The 19,447-nt window shown below is 38.4% G+C and overlaps 1 protein-coding gene across 1 annotated transcript in view; it reads right to left on the bottom strand.

The window, feature by feature from the left end:
* Positions 1-734: 734 nt before the first annotated feature.
* The window catches only part of LOC111873933 (ran GTPase-activating protein 1), a 21,100-nt gene continuing 2,387 nt past the window's right edge, over positions 735-19,447 (bottom strand). The window contains exons 2-11 of the mRNA XM_023869043.2: positions 14,928-15,115; positions 14,317-14,496; positions 13,845-13,979; positions 12,989-13,261; positions 9,688-9,872; positions 5,858-6,113; positions 4,453-4,545; positions 2,995-3,201; positions 1,210-1,334; positions 735-946 (exon numbers count right to left, since the gene is read on the bottom strand). Coding sequence (XP_023724811.1) covers positions 877-946; positions 1,210-1,334; positions 2,995-3,201; positions 4,453-4,545; positions 5,858-6,113; positions 9,688-9,872; positions 12,989-13,261; positions 13,845-13,979; positions 14,317-14,496; positions 14,928-15,115 — 1,712 coding nt within the window. The 3' untranslated portion in view covers positions 735-876. The remainder of the gene's footprint in view (positions 947-1,209; positions 1,335-2,994; positions 3,202-4,452; positions 4,546-5,857; positions 6,114-9,687; positions 9,873-12,988; positions 13,262-13,844; positions 13,980-14,316; positions 14,497-14,927; positions 15,116-19,447) is intronic.

The following is a 19,447-nucleotide window of genomic DNA, read 5'->3' as shown; positions in this document are numbered from 1 at the left end:
AATATATATGATGAACATATATTTTAGTTATTTTAGTATGAAGACGGCAAGGCATGCAGTGAAGTAGTTTAACGTAAATCGAAAAGCACCTGAAGATGGCACCTTTGTGCCGAAACATGTAGTGCAGGAGTGAAGAGTGAGGTGGATGAGTGTATGCACTGTAAGACGGCTGGAATAAATCATGGACATAAATCAGTGCAACAGTACTAAGAGGAGGCTGGAGGAACCAGGAATTTCTATCTGAGAACAAGCTGGCTCCTAAATAGATTGCCAACACCCTGTCACCGAGCTAAACTTTCTCAATACCCTTGATGTACGTTTGTGTATATACTCTATAGGAGCTGTGCACTTTAATCCATTATAGTAAACTACATATTTTCTGAGCTAGGGACTCTTTTAATGTTTCGGCAATAATGGTTTTGTGTGCAGGAGCAGGACTATTTAATGTTAATCTTGAATATTTATCTATAAAGTTAACTAAAGATGTTTATACAGATCTATTACATTAATGTGTGTTACTTTCTCTGTTTCAGAAGGTTCTGAGTTGTGCATTTGAATTACCCACAGATAAATGTGTCACAAGGCTTACACAAAAAAACCTTTACACACAGATAAGGTTTTTTGATGTAAGCTTTATGATACAATCATTTAAAACGTGTGGCAGTGAAACTGACAACACTACATCTCTGTACAAGATGTAGTGCTTACCATCGTTAGATCTGAACGCAACATAAATATAGTTCTGAGATTTGTATTCATTGTCATATATTCTTCATACAGTATACATCTTGGTAAAATGAATTTGTAAAAGCATATGCCAAATCACACAAACATACAAACATCCTTGTATAAAATTCCAGCAACTATAACCTGAACTTAAAATTCACATAATGTACTCATCAGTTTATGTTTAGTTGCAGGAAAAGCATCCATGCTCAGGTTTGGTCTGAAAAAATTAAAATTATATGAAAATCCTTGTACTTTTGAAGTCTTAAGTGATATTCATTTAAAATGCTGTGAAATACAATAAATAATGTCAGTTTATTAATACAAAATGAATATTATTAAGGCATACAAAGTCGAGATCACAGTTGCATGTCCAAAAGTAACATCACAAAAAAAAATACTCAACATACAAACAATGGCCAAGAAGAAAACCTCAATCAGTTAAGAGGTAAAATCGTATTGGATTCCACATCGATTACTTGCCTGCGCAAGAAGAGCTGTAGTGTTTCCCGGGTTCCTTGGGGAAAATAATCTTGTTTAATTGCTTGCTCTAGAGCACCCATACAACCATCCAAATTCCATGCCAATTTCATTTTCTTGTCTTCGCTCTGAAAATATTTTCAAACTGCTGACAGTTTCACTCACTATATACTTCTTAATGTACTATCATAACTACTGAAATAATTTATACACAAATACCAACATTCTTCAAGATGGTTGGTTTTTACACGAAGGGCTATAACTGACAAAACGTTTCAGAAATGCTGTTCAAAAGTAATTATATACAATATGATCTTAAAACACAATGAGATACACATATTTTTAACAAGAAAACACAGGAAACACCCCAACAAAAACAGAATTTGCTTTATTTTAATCTTTGTCACAGATGTCTGTATGAAATTCACATATTTTAATAATATTAAAAAAAAAAAGAAAACAAATCTGCTTATTATCAAAATATTAAAAATATGCATTTCCCACTGTGGTAGTCAGTGCTGTTAACCACCCAGCATGGCCAGCTATTATTATGAGGTAATATTAATTAGTGATTAACATATGTTTGCACATGTTGGGAATCCAGAAAATGGAAGATCCCATTTTTGCACGCTTGTGGGTGACTTAAGCCACTTCTTGCAGGGATGGCTGGAAGCATTGGTCATCTTACTTAGAATCTGTGAAGTTTCAAGATTTCGGCTTTTCTTTGAGAACCTGAGATTTTACAGATTCATGCTTTCATTAATTCTGGGGTACTTGGCTGTGCCATAGCTCAAGCGGTTAGTCGCTGGCTTCCCACTGCAGCAGCCCAGGTTTGATCCCAGGTCTGGTCAAGTGGGATTTGTGGTGGACAAAGTGGCACTGGGGTGGGTTTTCTCCGAGTACTTCAGTTTCCCCTGCCAATCCTCATTCCACCAAATTCTCCATCATCATAATCACCCAGGGCAGGCTACAATAGGCCAATCAGTGGCTGCCATGCCGAGTGGACCCAGTTGGACTCCACCCCCCACTAAGCGAATTCTGGGGTAGGAGTTTCTTGAACCGTTTTGGGATTATCCATCAAAGGGACTGTCTGTTGTGCCGTTGAGGGCTTAGTGTTGAGATTTGTCTGAGAAAGGTAGCTGACTGGGAAATGTAAAACTGTTGAGGCTTCCTTGTTTTCAAAATAAACCAATGGAGGATCTCCAGGGAGGCAACTTGTGACAAAAGCTGTTAGGTCCTGAGGTGTCTACTGTCTCAGAACAAGCCACTTCTACGTGGAGTCCATTTCTAGTCTTTTCAAGTAGTAGGACACAAAATCTGCACCCTTTGGAATTACTCAATTAACAAACAATTAACTATTCGGCCAACTAAAATACATTATTTATTAGTGATCAGTGTGAACCATGACAATTTATTTAGCCACTGTGGCTTAATGGAGGTACATCACATTATTAAAGTGGATTCCTGTAAACATAAGTGTAGGTATCAATGCCAGTATACATGCGTTACATAATAAAATCTTTTTCTGAGGTATGTCTGTGTGATCATGGTATGTGCATTTGCAACCAGCTTCTTTCTGTCATGTTAAGCCAGGCCTGTCAAGACCTAGAGACCACATCTCTGGCTCTGCCGATCCCAGTCAAAGCTAGTTACCATCCTGCCTGACCTTACCCCAAGATCTATACAAATCTGTAGCCACCAGACGGATACTCCTTTTGGAATAGGCCAGCCCTCGTACATTAATCCCTGTTATTAGTTACTGATTCATCCAAAATCATTCAACTTTACCTTGATTAATCCCAAATGGACTAGTAAACTGTTGTTGGCTATAGAAGACTGCTCATGTTCCTCTGCCCATTTGAAGAGTTCCCGATACAGAGCGTCACTGCATGAAAGTGCTGCCTGCTTTGTCTGTTCTGAGCTATTTGCAGTCAAAGATGACACCTTCATTAAAGTCATAACCAGCTTCTCCAAATATGAGTCATCATTACAGTCCTGTAAAGAATACACCATTATAGTAAGAATTCCCTTGTGCAGATGCTAACAAATATTGCTGATGTGACACATATTAGGGTTCTGATGGATTGCCCTACACACGGCCTTCTTCTTGTTCCTATTCTCGATTCAGCTCAAGTCAAACTGGATTTCTAGGATTTTTTTTATTGTCAGTGTGGGGGGACTAAGTCCCTTGTACTGCGGCCACTTCTGGCCTATTGTACCAGCCCCAGATGATAGGTGAGGGTGATTGTGGAGCAATTGATGGAATGAAGATTGGCAGGGGAAACCGAAGTACTCAGAGAAAACCTGCCCCAGTGCCACTTTGTCCACCACAAATCCCACTTGACCAGACCCGGGATCAAACCCGGGCCGCCACGATGGGAAGCCAGCGACTAACCGCTTGAGCTATGGCGCAACCTACGGGATCTCTAGGATTGGCCCTAGCTAGCAGTCAGTCAGTTTGCAACAGTTTTATATCTCAGCGGGATTACTGACTGACCAACCTGTGTAGAAATCTCAGGAAGGATGCTTTCGGATAGGCAGACTTCAAAATGAGGATTACTGCTGGATAAGCCTTTAACAGTAAAAGGCAATGTTCTTGGAGATGCCACAATAAATATTTGTGTACCCATAAAGTAGCATAATAGTAATTATTTCCATGAAATCCAACTGAGCAACAACCTTTCCTCCCTTATGCCTCATGATGGAAATATCATCGGAACTGTTGGCATAAACTTGAAAAGTGGATCATGTCCAAAATACCACCTTGCTAATGACAAAAAAGAATCTACATAACATGATAAGAAAATTCTGACAGCTAACATTATTTCATGTAATTTACTTATGTTCTTTATTGAAAAATACCAGTAAAATACATGGGAATTATGTAGGTTTGACCTGCTGTGTGGAAATGTCAGGTAAGGCTTATGAGAGTAATGGCAACCCATATTTGGCAGATTTTTAATTATTCCCAGTGTTTTAATTTTTACTTCTTGTTGATATCTCATCTTTCTGTATCATTCAGCTCGCAGCTGTTTACTACCGATATATAGTTTCTTTCTCTGTGTTCCTATCTTCTGCTTCCAAGTGCACACACTAATAGTCTATGTAGGCAGTTGGTCATAACGACCACAGTGCAGGCTGAAAGGCCACTCCATGCAGAGATGCAGGCAACTGAAATGGCCACAGAAGGGGTTAATGCATAAATAACATAGAAATTATGTCATACAAACAGAAAATTAAACATACCTTAATTTCTTTCATGATAAGCTCAAGCCGATTATTTCCCAAAAGTAAGAAGTGCTCTTGTGTTGGATGCTGAAGAAATTCAGGGACACTTACCTAACAAAGAACACAACAAAGTACAATGCTTAACCCTACAGGAACTGTTATGTATGAAGTAATACTGTGATGACAGTTTAATCTTACCATGTACATGTGTACACCAACCTACGCCTGTGACACGTGGACACTTAAAGAAGTCATTAAACACAGACTTTTAGTCTTTGAAAGGAAAATTCTAAGAAAGATCTTCAGGCCACCAAGAAACTATGATGGCTCCTGGAGAATTAAAACAAATGACAAACTCGATACTCTAATAAAAGGAAGGAACAGTTAACTTCATCAAAGCCCAAAGAATAAGTTGGCTTGGACACTCAAAGATGGAGGCTGGACAAACAGATAAGGGAATATATGACTGGTAGCCACATGCTATAAGAAAGGGAGGTCGACCTAAGATCAGATGACATAAGGAAAGAGCTAAAGGACTTAGGAATTTATAACTGGACAACTCACACATGGGACAGATTGATTGATCAGTAACTGTCAGATGACAGGTCCACAGTCTCTTCCAAAACAGTTCCTCCACTTAATGTGATCTTCTGTTTTTGGAAAGAGACTGTCCAGGAAAAGTGATAATGTGGTAGTTTTTCCATTTGCTTTCCACATCGCAGTACAACAGCCGTTCAAACCACTCTGGTCACGCCTGTTGCTATACGAACTTGAACCATCTCGAGCATCATTTGTTCTGTGCTTCAAGTCGCTGCTGATGACGCTGCTTCCGGCATCAGTTTTTGGTTTTTGGTGTCTCTCTTCGTCTGATGCCTACCCTTTGACCTGTCCAGCAAGGGAGGCCCTGCCAGTAGCTACGCTACCGCTGGTATAGCTCTCAGGGTCCTTGGCATACTCAAACCCCCTCACCACGATAAGGTGGAGACACCAACGAGGGGACAGAATTGAAAGGAAATTGGTGAGTAGGCCAAAGCGTTCAAGAAATGAAGCTGTCGAGCCCTATGAAGAAGATATATATGTGTACACACATCATGCCACTGTCATGTCTAGTACAAGACAATTCAACGAAATTAATACACATTAAGCACACATGCTAGAATGCCTTCATCAGTTCCAGATGAAAATTTGGAAACATTTTTAGAATTGAAATAAGAATGAGAATTTTCTCTACTGTAACAATTTATTCACTGTAATACAATTTATAAAACCCTTCTCCAATGCAAAAATTTCATAAATCACTGTATTTAAAAAATTCAATTCTATGTCATATCCTTTTTACCATAAGCAGAAGAAGCATTATTGAATAACCTACAGAACAAAACAATACTTCAAAATGTGTTAGTTATCGCTCCAAGTAACATACCACACGTGTATCTTCAACTGGTTTGTGTCCTGTAGCCTGGTTGTCATTTAATTTCACATCTTGGATCTCCTGTATTGCTTTCTTCAAATCTCCAAAGTCTACCTTCATAACTGTCCTATCTTCTGATTCACTTTCTACAGTTTCAATATCCTCTTCATCTTCCTCTTCTTCTTCTTCTTCTTCCTCCTCCTCCTCCCCCCCATCATCATCGTCATCATCTTCCTCATCTTCTCCTTCATCTTCATTTTCATCCTCACTAATAGTAAAGAATCAGTGTTAGTATCCTCTAGAGTAAAAGTAGCTTATGAAAATTAGACTGTCATATACAAATGCTGTACAGAAGTGTGAAATAATAAAACTGACAACATTTCAATTCACATTGCTAAACACTGTCAGCATTTCAGGTATTTGTTCAGTTACTGACAAAATATTCTTATGGACATAATGTAGACCGCCTCTGTGATCTAGTAATCAACAGTTCCTGGCTACAGATCCAGGGGTCCGTGTTTGATTCCTGGCGCTACCAGATTTCTATCTGAGAAGTAGTGGGTCTGGAATGGGGTCCATTCAGCCTCGTGAGGATAACTCAGGAGCTTTTTCAAGGAAATAGCAGCTCCGGTCTAGAAAACCGAAATAAACGGCCATGGGAATTCATTGCACTGACCATGTGACACGCTCTATCCACTAAAGTTGGCACTAACTTCGTCAACAAGCGACAGTTGCTCAGTCGGTATAGTTCGCTTGCAGACTAAAGCCACAGAGTCTGCTTGTAGTTTTTTTATTTTCTGTGGACATAATGTAAAAGCTCCATACATCAAGACCCTGATTTATTAAACCTGTTATAACAGAAGTATATAAAAGTGTTTTAAAATTTGCTTTCTTATGAGACAGTATCCAGCCTCTCTTCAGACACTACCAAAAAGGCCAGATAACCCCCAGCACCTCTGGTTCTGTTGTTGGATGAGTGTCTAAGACAAGCCAAAGAAGTAGGCTCATCTGCCAACTTGAAGACCACTAATACTCTATCTCAAACAAGAGAACAGTACACTACTGGGCCATTACTCTGTCATAGAGAGAAACAATACAGAACTACCAATGTCTATATTTAACAATATACTTGAAATAATGCAACAGTAAATGCAACTGAACAGTGAATAAACAATTCATGAACATGAAATATGCAAAATACATACAATAATTAGGTTCCAAANAACCTCTGCTGTGAGTTGCTTTACTCACTACATCTCCATGCCCATAACAAAGTTATTCACATGATGAAAAGCACAATACTCACACCCATATGGAAATAACACACCAGAAAGATAACTAAACTTGAGCAGACAGCAAAAAATGTAACTGAACTTGAATATATGTGGTTCAAATAAAACACATTACTCTTTCCTTGATAGAGAAGCAACCAAAAGACAACCTTACTTGTTGTGCATCACTAGAAATACAAATCAATAACAATCTTACATGCACAACAAGGGTCCTTCCAGATGATGGTGACTAGCAAACATGAATAAAGAGATTTTTAGAATTTAACATGGCAACAGACACCATACAAAAGAGCACACAGAAAAAAATGAGTACCTCTTACTGTTACATAGCCACCCAACAGAGTATCGACTCAGAACATACGGAAATACAAGCTCCAGGGGAAGGGTGAAAGAACAGGATTTGATAAGACTCCCATGACTTAAATGTCATTACAGAGAAAAAGCAGGGAAAGATGACATCAGTAGAAGTAGAAATGAGGAAGGCTGCCTGGACCTGAAATGCTATCTGAATGAGATAATCTCTTGCAGAGAGAAACCGCTCACTTCATTAACTCAATCTACTTGTATATTAACATAATCTTTAAGATTTTATCAACAATCTCTGTACAAAATGTGGGGGGAAGAAAACAAAACAAAAGAAAGTTATGAAGTTCCAAGATTTATTTATGATACATACACGAAGGTCAGTCAAAAAGTTCCCGGAATGGTGGTATAGCACTCTAATGGTATGACATATGGCAACGCTTACCTAATCACCTTCAAAGTAGGACCCTTGTGCTTACACACACACTTGCTCCATCGATCCTGCCATCGTTGGAAGCACCGGTGGACGATTTCTTTTGCATCTTCCGGATCTCAGCCGTCGCATTCGATTTGATGTCCTCCATGTTTGCGAAATGTGTCCCCTTGAGGCCAATTTTCAGAGTAGGGAACAGCCAAAAGTCACTCAGAGCAAGATCTGGAGAGTACGATGGTTGAGTGATTACAGGAATGTTTCTTTCGGCGAGGAATTGTTGCACAAGTGACGTGTGGCTTGGTGAATTACTGATGCAGAAACCACTGTCCCTGCCAATTGTCGCGCCGCTTCCTTCGAACCGCATCGCGCAACCTCTGCAAAATTTGCACGTAGAAATGGCCAGTAACAGTCCATCCAGGCGGTATGAACTCATGGTGCACCAAACCATCGATATCAAAGAATGCAATGAGCATCACTTTGTCTTTGGATATGACGAGGCGTGATATTTTTTTGGCTGGGGAGACAATGCTGTGTGCCACTCTGATGACTGCATCTTCGTCTCTGGGTCGTAGGCGAACACCAATGACTCATCATCAGTGACGATCTTTTTGAGAAACGTTGGGTCCTGTGTACTTTTGTCAAACAGATCACCAGCGGCCATCATGCGACATTCCATCTGATCCGTGGTCAGCTGCCCCGGAACAAACTTCATACTGACATGTCTCATCTTCAAATCATCGGACAAAATGGCATGAATGGATCCGTGAGAGATACCAACTTCTTGCTCCAACTCCGTGATGGTCATTCTACGATCACTCGAATCAGATGTCACACTTTTCAAATCATTTCTTCGGTTCTGGGTGTCAAAGGTCTCCTGCTGCACTGGTCATCCTCTAACGTCTCCTGCCCATTCTTAAACCGGGAAAATCAGTCGTAAACTGTAGATTTCTTTAGTGCAGTATCACCGTAAACTTGCTGCAGGGCCAACTGCGTCTCTGAAGCAGATTTTCCCAATTTGCACATGAACTTGATGTTCGCACATTGTCCAAACTGCAACTTTGCGCTGAATGACCAACACTCACATCTATGCATATTGAAACCTGTCCAGACCTGTTGCGCCTGCGAGCAGACATGCTGAGCTCCCCACCACAACAGTGTGTGCACTACCTTATCGCTCGTTCTCCATCCACAGGGGAATTCCGGGAACTTTTTGACTGCCCTACGTATGCCTTACTTATTTACATGATCTTTAACCTGTTGGTATATTAGTCTTCATATTTCCACACTGAAATTAGCTATTATTTTTCAGATGGTCTAAATATTGCACCTTCTCTTTAAGCCAGTGATTCAATGTCAGTATTTGTCAACTATTTAATACTGTTTATCATTCTTCATATTGATGCCTATAATCTAACAGCAAGGTAGCATACTTATGATACTAACATCTCTTACTTCTCCTATAACAAAACAAACAAAAACAAACTCCGTGGTTTTTAGTTCAACTTTAGCAGATAGAGAGTGTCACATGGTCAACACAACAAATCCCCACAGCCATTAATCTCGGTTTTCTAGACTGGAGCCGATATTTCCTTCCAACAGCTCCTCAATTATCCTCATGAGACTAAGTGGACCCCGTTCCAGACCCACTACTTCTCAGAGAATCTGGTAGTGCCAGGAATTCAACCCGGACCTCTGGATCTGTAGCCAGGAACTCTGACCACTATACCACAGAGGCAGTCTCTCTTCTCCTATAAGAATTTAAAAAAGAAATACTTAAATGAAAATTGAGATCCACCACACAATGACTGACTCACTTGAGGCTGCCAAGTGTACCCAACCTTCCACTGTCCTTCAGCTCTGACTGCAATTCTTGTCGGCCAGTCTCCCCAAACATATTTCCATCTAGATCCAGGAGAATTAATTTTTCTTTGTTCCTCATGGCTCTAGCCAATTCTAATCCACCTCTTGGGCCTATTTCATTGTAGCCAAGATGTAACTTCTGTCAGAAAAATAAAACACACTTAGCAATATGTTTTCTATCATGATTAGGCATAATTTCCCTCTACTAATCCCCTGATTAGCATCAATATTAACAATTCAAATATGTCCTGTTGTTATGAATTGCCAGGATTCTTCATAATCACCACTAAAGCTGACCAGTGGACCCCATTTGGACCCAAATCAATTCAACTAAAGTTAAAACTATTTCCAGCATCCATTCTCATGATGTCCTATTTACATTTCAGCCTCCCAACAGGTTTCTTCTGTTAGGTAAAAAGTAAAGTTGTCCTTGTGCCTAACTAATTAAGCACTATTTCATGAAGGCGTATGGGGGAGTGGATGTATAGATCCACATTTTCTTGGCCTCAGCACTAGCTGGAGGTGAGTGGTCATCTTCACACCCCGGTCACTTTACCCCTGGGAAAAGTGCCCCTGATTCCCATTGGATAGGAACTTGGGTGGACCCCAGAGCCGGTCTGGACAATGTGGAGAAGAGGAAATTCTTGACCTTACCGGGACTTGAACTTCAACCCCTCGGTTGTCCAGCCTGTAGGCAGCTGCTATACTGACTACACTATCCCAGCTCCTTCTTATTCTGTGAGAGCTTTCAAATTAAAATGTTTATAGTTCTTTCTTCTTTATGTACGTTACATGTTCTACTTACCTTAACTTTCTACATTTAATTATACTAACAATACCTGGTAGGGAATAAAACAATAGAGTTCTTATTACATAATTTCCTTATCACTTCATCCAACTTATGGAGAAATATTTTCCTCAGTACTTGGTTGTCTACTGACAATACTCCTCTAAGATAAAGACCAGGTTTCGGTCCCACATAAAACTATGGATGGAATTATACAGGACATCTAAGGAAGAATGACAGGCCATATTCATCTTTCAACTTGCACTGTGCACTGACATTCTCAGATTCTGAACAAAAATCTGCCTTATAGTGGTGACGATGACAGCAGTCCTGGGCTCTTCAATTTTCTTCACATCATCACTTGCTTTCAAAGGTTTCACCCATCACAGAATGCTTTTACAAGGAGATACTTTACTACAAGATGTTCTGTGTGCGCACACACACACACCCACAAAACCTCATGTTAGTCAGATGCCATTGTCAGAGCAACTGCTGACTGGTCTCCATCATCTCTCCAGCGTCACTTAGTTTGCCACATGTGCACGTCCATGTGCAGTCAGAATGACATACAGCAAAAATGATACTTCTGTGTTTCTCTTTCATATTGCAAAAACTGCACTCTTGGAGCTTTCCTGAGCTTCAGAGTACAAATTTTTAAAACGCTGCCACTCTTTCTCAGATGTCCTATACTTTCAATACTTACATATTTTACATTAATTACTATTTTGGAAATATTATGAGAAGACAGAATATTATGAAATGAACGACAGCATGAGTATCAAAAGTCTGTTCCATCCGTGATTCCATCACAAAATTTGTTTTACTTGTAACTGTTATATTATGACTATTCTGAACTTCAATTATACGTTCTGTCTTAAACTACATAATGAGGTCACATCTGTCTGTCCACAGATATCCAACTCTAAAAATACTACTGGATATAGAGGTATTCTATGTATTTATGCCCTGTAAACTCAATTGTTTTCATTAAATGTGTGGGCACGCAGTAGCGTAGTGGGTTGAGGCACTATGCTACAAGCCAGAAGGTCGTAGGTTTGAGTCCCAATGAGGTGAATTTTTTCAATTGACCTAATCCTTCCCGCTGCACTGTGGTCCTGGGGTTGGCTCAGCCTCTCAGCCTCTTAACAGAAATAAGTACCAGGAATCTTCCTTTGGGGAGGGGTGGGGGGGAAGGGGCTGTCGGCATGTATGCCTGACAACCATCTGTGAGAAAATGTGGGAGTCTCGACATCTGACAACCCTATGGGCCTTCATGGCCTGTTACAGGAACAGCTTTACCTTTTACCTTCATTAAATGGGTTCTAATATACAGAAACNTGCACTGACATTCTCAGATTCTGAACAAAAATCTGCCTTATAGTGGTGACGATGACAGCAGTCCTGGGCTCTTCAATTTCCTTCACATCATACTTGCTTTCAAATGTTCCACCCATCACAGAATGCTTTTACAAGGAGATACTTTACTACAAGATTTTCTGTGTGCGCACACACACACCCACAAAAGCTCATGTTAGTCAGATGCCATTGTCAGAGCAACTGCTGACTGGTCTCCATCATCTCTCCAGCGTCACTTAGTTTGCCACATGTGCACGTCCATGTGCAGTCAGAATGACATACAGCAAAAATGATACTTCTGTGTTTCTCTTTCATATTGCAAAAACTGCACTCTTGGAGCTTTCCTGAGCTTCAGAGTACAAATTTTTAAAACGCTGCCACTCTTTCTCAGATGTCCTATACTTTCAATACTTACATATTTTACATTAATTACTATTTTGGAAATATTATGAGAAGACAGAATATTATGAAATGAACGACAGCATGAGTATCAAAAGTCTGTTCCATCCGTGATTCCATCACAAAATTTGTTTTACTTGTAACTGTTATATTATGACTATTCTGAACTTCAATTATACGTTCTGTCTTAAACTACATAATGAGGTCACATCTGTCTGTCCACAGATATCCAACTCTAAAAATACTACTGGATATAGAGGTATTCTATGTATTTATGCCCTGTAAACTCAATTGTTTTCATTAAATGTGTGGGCACGCAGTAGCGTAGTGGGTTGAGGCACTATGCTACAAGCCAGAAGGTCGTAGGTTTGAGTCCCAATGAGGTGAATTTTTTCAATTGANGGAAGGGGCTGTCGGCATGTATGCCTGACAACCATCTGTGACAAAATGTGGGAGTCACGACATCTGACAACCCTATGGGCCTTCATGGCCTGTTACAGGAACAGCTTTACCTTTTACCTTCATTAAATGGGTTCTAATATACAGAAACAGAACCCCACTGCATTTAAAGATAGACTGAGGAATGCTTAAAATATAGTAAACTATAACAAAACGTTATGAATTAAATTGTTGGGGGAAAAAATCACGTCAACTCATGGCTCATCACTTTCCACTTTTCAAACTGCAGAATACATTCTTGACGATCACATCACCTGCAATTCCTCGTGTCCTTCAGCTAATGCAGCAGCGATTGACATTGCTCCTTTAGTCTTCAACAAACAATCACCCAGATTTATCTCCTGCAGTTTCTGCAAGTTTGGTAATGCAGCAGCCAAAGCCAAAGCTCCTTTTATCGTAAGTGTGTTGTCATTTAGGTTCAACACGCGAAGATTTGGGTTCTGTATGAAGGCTTCACTAAGTGCTGTGATGCCTACATGGTATATACCATTCTGTGGCATAGCTACTTCTTCCATCGTTCCAAGAGTCTAAACATACAAAACAGTATTATTTCTACCACCTCCCAAATCAATACAAGGTAAACTGACACATAATTCAAATTAATAAACACAGGACAAACATTTGATATGCTAAAATGGTCAGGACATACAGCAGATTATATCTGTTTCTTATGTTGTACTTATTCTTCACTGACATTCACAGCAGCAGAGGTTAAAAGAATATGGAGCATGCTAACAGTGTATAAAAAGACACCTGGTCTTATTTACTAGAGTCCCTATGAGCTTTATTCTATCGAATCTTTCTCCTGTTTTTACTTAATTTATATACAAATTGACATTCATACAAAATTTTTAAACAGTAAAAGGCAACTGAACACACCGAGGTTGTTTGAGAACGGGGTGCTATGGAAGATATTTAAACCTAAGAGAGAGGAAGGAACAAGAGGCTGGACAAAAACTGTATAACAAGAATTTTTGTATTTTGTAATCTACACCAAATAAGGATAATGTGGGTGGGGTAAAGAAGACTTAAAACTTACTGAATTGTGATATATGCAATATATAGCACTTTTTAACTGTAGTAATAGTATCAAATTAAGAAAATAATCACCTTAAATACTTCTGAAAGAGCTTTTGTGCCTTCATTTTCAAGTCTATTTCTGCCAGCAATAAAGACTTTCAAAGCAAGGGCTCTCCCACTTTCTCTGCTCTTATTATAGCAATCAAGCAAGGCTCGTGATAGCAGCTACACCAATAAAGCATATGAAACAAACAAACCAATATTATTAAAATCAACTTTCTCTAAAATATAAAAATTGTCAACAAATCCTAATCCAGCACTATCAAAGAGTTAAATGCTAGAAATAGTAGCTTGTTTACTTCCCTGAGCAATATTCTCATAAGTAAGATGCAATGTTGTATTTTACAGAGGATAATAGTATTACAAACCCATTATATTGAACTGTAATACTTTTTTTGAAGTGTTCACATTCTATCTGAACTGAATGTGTACAGCCCAAACACAAAGATGACTTCTCATTTCTGCCAAATTAAACTGTTGGATTTATGAAGTTGTGACATACCTTTCCTCCTCCAATTCCAAGACCATTGTTGTTTAGTTTGAGTATTTGAAGGGCATGACATGAATGGCTACGCAACAACACAGCAAGCCCTTCTACACCAATTGGTCCAAAAGCATTGTCACTAAGATCAAGCTCCACGAGTTGTGCTCCAGATAAAACTAGGCCACTGCCAAGAAATTGCTGTGTATTGAATACAACATATAAGAATAACATATTTAATACAAGAAAAACTACTTCACATTTATATCAAACTTACTATAATAGAAACTGGGTTTCTGACCTTATCTGTATAAAAATACACAAAAATTTGTAACAAAACACACTGCTACTAGTTAGCTGAAAGAAAATTCTTCAGACTGGAATTTTAACCCACATTTCACTTTAGCTACTTATACACTTTTATAAGTGCATTACACTAAGTGCATCTCATAGGAACGGAACCTATGGGTACTGCCTTCTCGATGGCAGATACTTCAAGTTACTGTAAGAACAACTCTTATCAGTCCACTAAAATGTCAGTTTATTTGTAGAAACTTAGCACATCGTGAATTACTAAATCCTGCACACACAAGGAATACCTAAAAATTATTATTATATATCACACTACTCACCAATGCCTTTGGAATTTCAGTTTTCACTCGACCAGTGAACATATCTTTCCATAATGCTCTTTTAAACTCACTATGAGATTCAAGAGCTTTAGCAATACCTTTGGCAGCATCGACACCCAGTGTGTTGCCTTCTAAATTGAGGTAATGCAGGTTCTGACAGGAACTAATAGCTTGTATTATCTCTCTTGCTATGAAAAGGCAAAACACATACACACAATATCAGTAAGAGGTAAGCAATCTTATAATGTTACAGACTTTAGGTATACATGTAGTGCAGACTGAAAAAAAAAGAAGAAACATACACAGAATTTCAGAGGGAGACTCTCATGAATACTGTTTACTTGTAATACTGACACAAAGCAGAAGCTGCAATAGACAGCTTTTTGAGTTTGTGGTACAGATAGCTCTGATACTCTATATTTTGCTTCACTAGGTGAATTAACTGAAACATATTTTCATGTATTTTTACTGCAGCAAGAAGTGCATTACAACAGCTACTTGAATTTTTGGTGCTTAGAAAATAATTAGTGTCTACACATACTTTTGGGTATCATGACTTGCACACATTCCTTACACAGAATGAACACATAATGGGAAGGTGGTAAACTGATCCCTGTGTCCATATGTTTCATCTAAAGATTTTAGTCAAATTTTGTGCTTGGAGGGTCTAAACTAGAATTAGTCTAGAAATTTTTCTTTTGGTTAAAATCAATTAAAAACAGCACTCCCTTACTTTACATAAAACTAAAACATTTTTGTAAGAATGACTAAACATACACAAACTTTGAGCATTAACATTAAATACAGATCTCATTAAGATTTATAACACTCCTTTGAGGTAATTCTTCAACATGGTGAATATTTAACTAAATATAAGAAAGTATAACTTCTGGCCATATAATATTAACATGTTTGCTGGTATCTGTAACATAAAAATTCTACCTCTTCAATCGCAATACATATTATCGCTTCTCTTATTTGTTGTTTACAACAAAGATAAACTCAAATTAAATTCTGATGTCTATAACATGAATACTAGACAAAAATATAACTTCCACCTACCCTCATCAACTTTATCAGTATATCAAAAAGGAGTCTTTACTGGCATAAAAGTGTTCAACAATCTGCCACAAAGTATTAAAAACTTGGGCAATGATACTAAAAAGTTTAAATCAGAGTTAAAGAATTATCTACATGCTCATTCCTTCTACTCTTTAGATGAATACTTCAATGTAAATAGAGAATGATGTAAAATTAAGTTATATTAATTTTTAAGCTAAAATTGTCTGTACTTATGTATGTAACCTTTTGACTTGTTCTGTATCCAAAGGTACTAACCTGCTTAGGATTTATAGAATGTAAGTAAATTCAATTCAATAAAAAAAAAAGAATGGTCTATTGGCACTCATTTTTCTCTTTTTCTGTTATTGGAGAAAATAAACAGTAATTTATATTGATAACTTTGGTAAACTGGTAGGTAATATAAATCAATACATGTATAATACAAGCCTGAAAGCTGTGGGTTTCATTCATGACGAAGTCATTGGATTTTTCTACTGACTTAATCATTCCAGTGGCACTATGACCTTGGGATCAACTCTGCCTCTAACAGAAATGAGTATCAGGAATCTTCCTGGGGATAAAAGGTGGCCAAAGCATGATGATGACAACCTCACCGCCATCTGTCAGCTGACTCTAAAAAATGTGGCAGCCTCGATGTCTCACAACTCTATGGGCCTCCATGGCCTCTTACATGGATAATGTCACATTTTCTTAATCTACTCATTTTATTTGAAAAACTGTATTTTAAACAGAGCACAAGTGACATCACCTGCAGCTACATCAATCACAAGTAAATGTAAAGTTCTCCCTGTGATTAACTCATTATGCTCTATGCCACGAAGCCAAATGGGGGAGTGGATGTATAGATCCACGTTTTCTTGACCTTGGCACTAGCTGGAGGTGAGTGGTCAGCTTCATGGCCCTACCAATTTACCCCCAGGAAAGAGACCCCAGGTACCCATTGAGAATGTGGAGAAGAGAAAATTCTTGACCCTACTGGGACTCAAACTAGGTTGTCCAGCCTGTAGCCAATTGCTATACTGACCATGCTACCATGGCTCCCAGTAATCACAAGTACTGATGGCAATACAACATAAGCAAATGACAACAATCTCCATAACCTGCTTTCTTTGTTTATCTTCATAAAGAGAATAAAAATAAGAAACATTCCCCTATGAAAATAACAGGGGAAAAGAATACAAATTCTGTCAGAATAGCCAAGATTTGAAACAGATACCTCCATTTAAAATTGTGGACATTGGCAAACCAGTCTACTTGACTGATCTTAATGCTCTGACTAGTGACCTCTATTAAACATATCCTTCCCCATTTATGCAGAGTAAGAACAAAGAAACCTTTGCATAAACAGTTGTAAGGGGACCCAAACACACTGCTTTTACATCTTATACATAAAATTAAATTTAAAAACAAACAAACTGATTATTTATGTTATGAGGATTGATATTAGCTTTGTTCATCCTGTAACATAAACCTTTTTGGTGAAATTATCCATCTACCTTACATAACATTCTAAAAGTATGAGGCAGCCTCTTACATCAGCTGAAAGTTCAGGATATTATAAAGTTCTAGTATTTAGAAGTGACAGTCCAGGAAAACCTGCACAGTGGATGGGCAGGCCCATTCATGAAAGTTGAGGGGTGTTGTGATTAGTCATTCCTCTGCATTCAATGCAAGCAGACATCTCAAGAGCATTCTTCCTTGTACAGTCAAGTTAAAAACTTCTGACTCTTGGAGTCATATTTGAGAGTATTATTCTCTAATTACTGTATTAATATTTTATTTTATTGTTCATTTTTATTCGTTGATTTTCTTTTTTGTTTATTTATATTTGTACATTTTGTCTATCTCCTTTAACATGCCACCTACACGAAGTAAATTGAGTGGAAAAGTGTTGCATTCACAATCAAGAGAAATTGTTAGTAATGTATATAATTATATGAAAGAGGCTGGGCCAACAGTTACAGTGAAGAACATATGAGTGGAAGTAGCAAAGGCAACAGGTGTATCGGAAAGTAGTGTCAGAAGAAGAATAATAAGAGAAATAAAAAATATCGTATCTGGGGCTTCCACTTCCTTTTCAACACCCCATAAAGAAAGACCTAGGAAATCTCCACTAGCCCCTTTGGACGACTTTAACGAGTCTGTGGTGCGAAGAACTTCTACATAGTCGAAAAACGGAGACCAACCCTGAAAAAAGTTCACGAAAAGTTGAAGAAAACGTTAGATTTTCAGGGATGCATCTCCACATTGAAGAAAATTATTTTTAAACTTGGGTTCCACTGGAAGAAAACAAAAAATAATCGGCAGATACTGGTGGAACGATATAATATCAGAGCCAAACGTCTTCAGTATTTGTGGCAAATTAAAGAATATAGGGAAGAGGGCCGCCCAATCATCTACATGGATGAAACCTATATTCTTTCATCACACACCACCCCATATGCATGGAGTGATGGATGCATCCAGGGATTATTTTTTCCCCCGTGTCCAAAGGCTAACGGCTCATTGTTATCCATTCAGGGGGAGAGCAAGGTTTCATCCCTAATGCCTATGTCCGCTTCAAATCCCATCAAAAAACAGGAGACTACCACAGTGACATGAACTACACCAATTATAAAAAATGGTTAAAGGAGCAACTTATTCCTAACCTTCCCCCAAATTCTGTCCTTGTCATTGATGATCCCTACCATAATGTACAAGTAAACAGAGCCCCTAACTCAAATTCAAGAAGAGATTTTATGATATCCTGGCTAAAATATCACCTTCCACCTATTACCTTCAATAACACTGATTTTTCATCATTGCGGAATCCAGACATATCTTGTAATATGATCCTACCACTCAAGCCGAAATACCTTTCCTATAAAATAAATGGAATCTTTGCAGAAAGCAATCACGATATTTTACGACTCTCTCCATATCACCCAGAATTCAACCCAATTGAGTTAATATGGGCCACCGTAAAAAACCNTATTGTAACCTCTTCATGTATATAACATTGAAAAATGTATAATACTGTATAGTGCATAATAGTCTGCCATTCGGCACTTAACACTTAACATCAGATGTGTGAACATCAACGAGACTAAACCACCATCACTATGCAACGCAATGAGGTAAGAAATCATTTCCTTTCGAGAACGCATGTACTGCATTCCCTGCCACACTTGTANTGATTCATCTGGTGATGACAAGGACAGGCATGTGGAGATGATATCTGTGCGGACATTGCCGGTGTTGCTCTTTAGAACAGACCCATGTAATATGTAACCTCTTCATGTATATAACAGTGAAAAATGTATAATATTGTATAGTGCATAACAGTCTGCCATTCGGCACTTAAAACTTAACATCAGATGTGTGAACATCAACGAGACTAAACCACCAACACTATGCAACACAATGAGGTAAGAAATCATTTCCTTTCGAGAACGCAT

The sequence above is a fragment of the Cryptotermes secundus genome, unplaced genomic scaffold (assembly GCF_002891405.2).
Source record: "Cryptotermes secundus unplaced genomic scaffold, Csec_1.0 scaffold639, whole genome shotgun sequence".
Classification (NCBI taxonomy): Eukaryota; Metazoa; Arthropoda; class Insecta; order Blattodea; family Kalotermitidae; genus Cryptotermes; species Cryptotermes secundus.
This window is presented reverse-complemented; position numbering and strand designations above follow the sequence as displayed.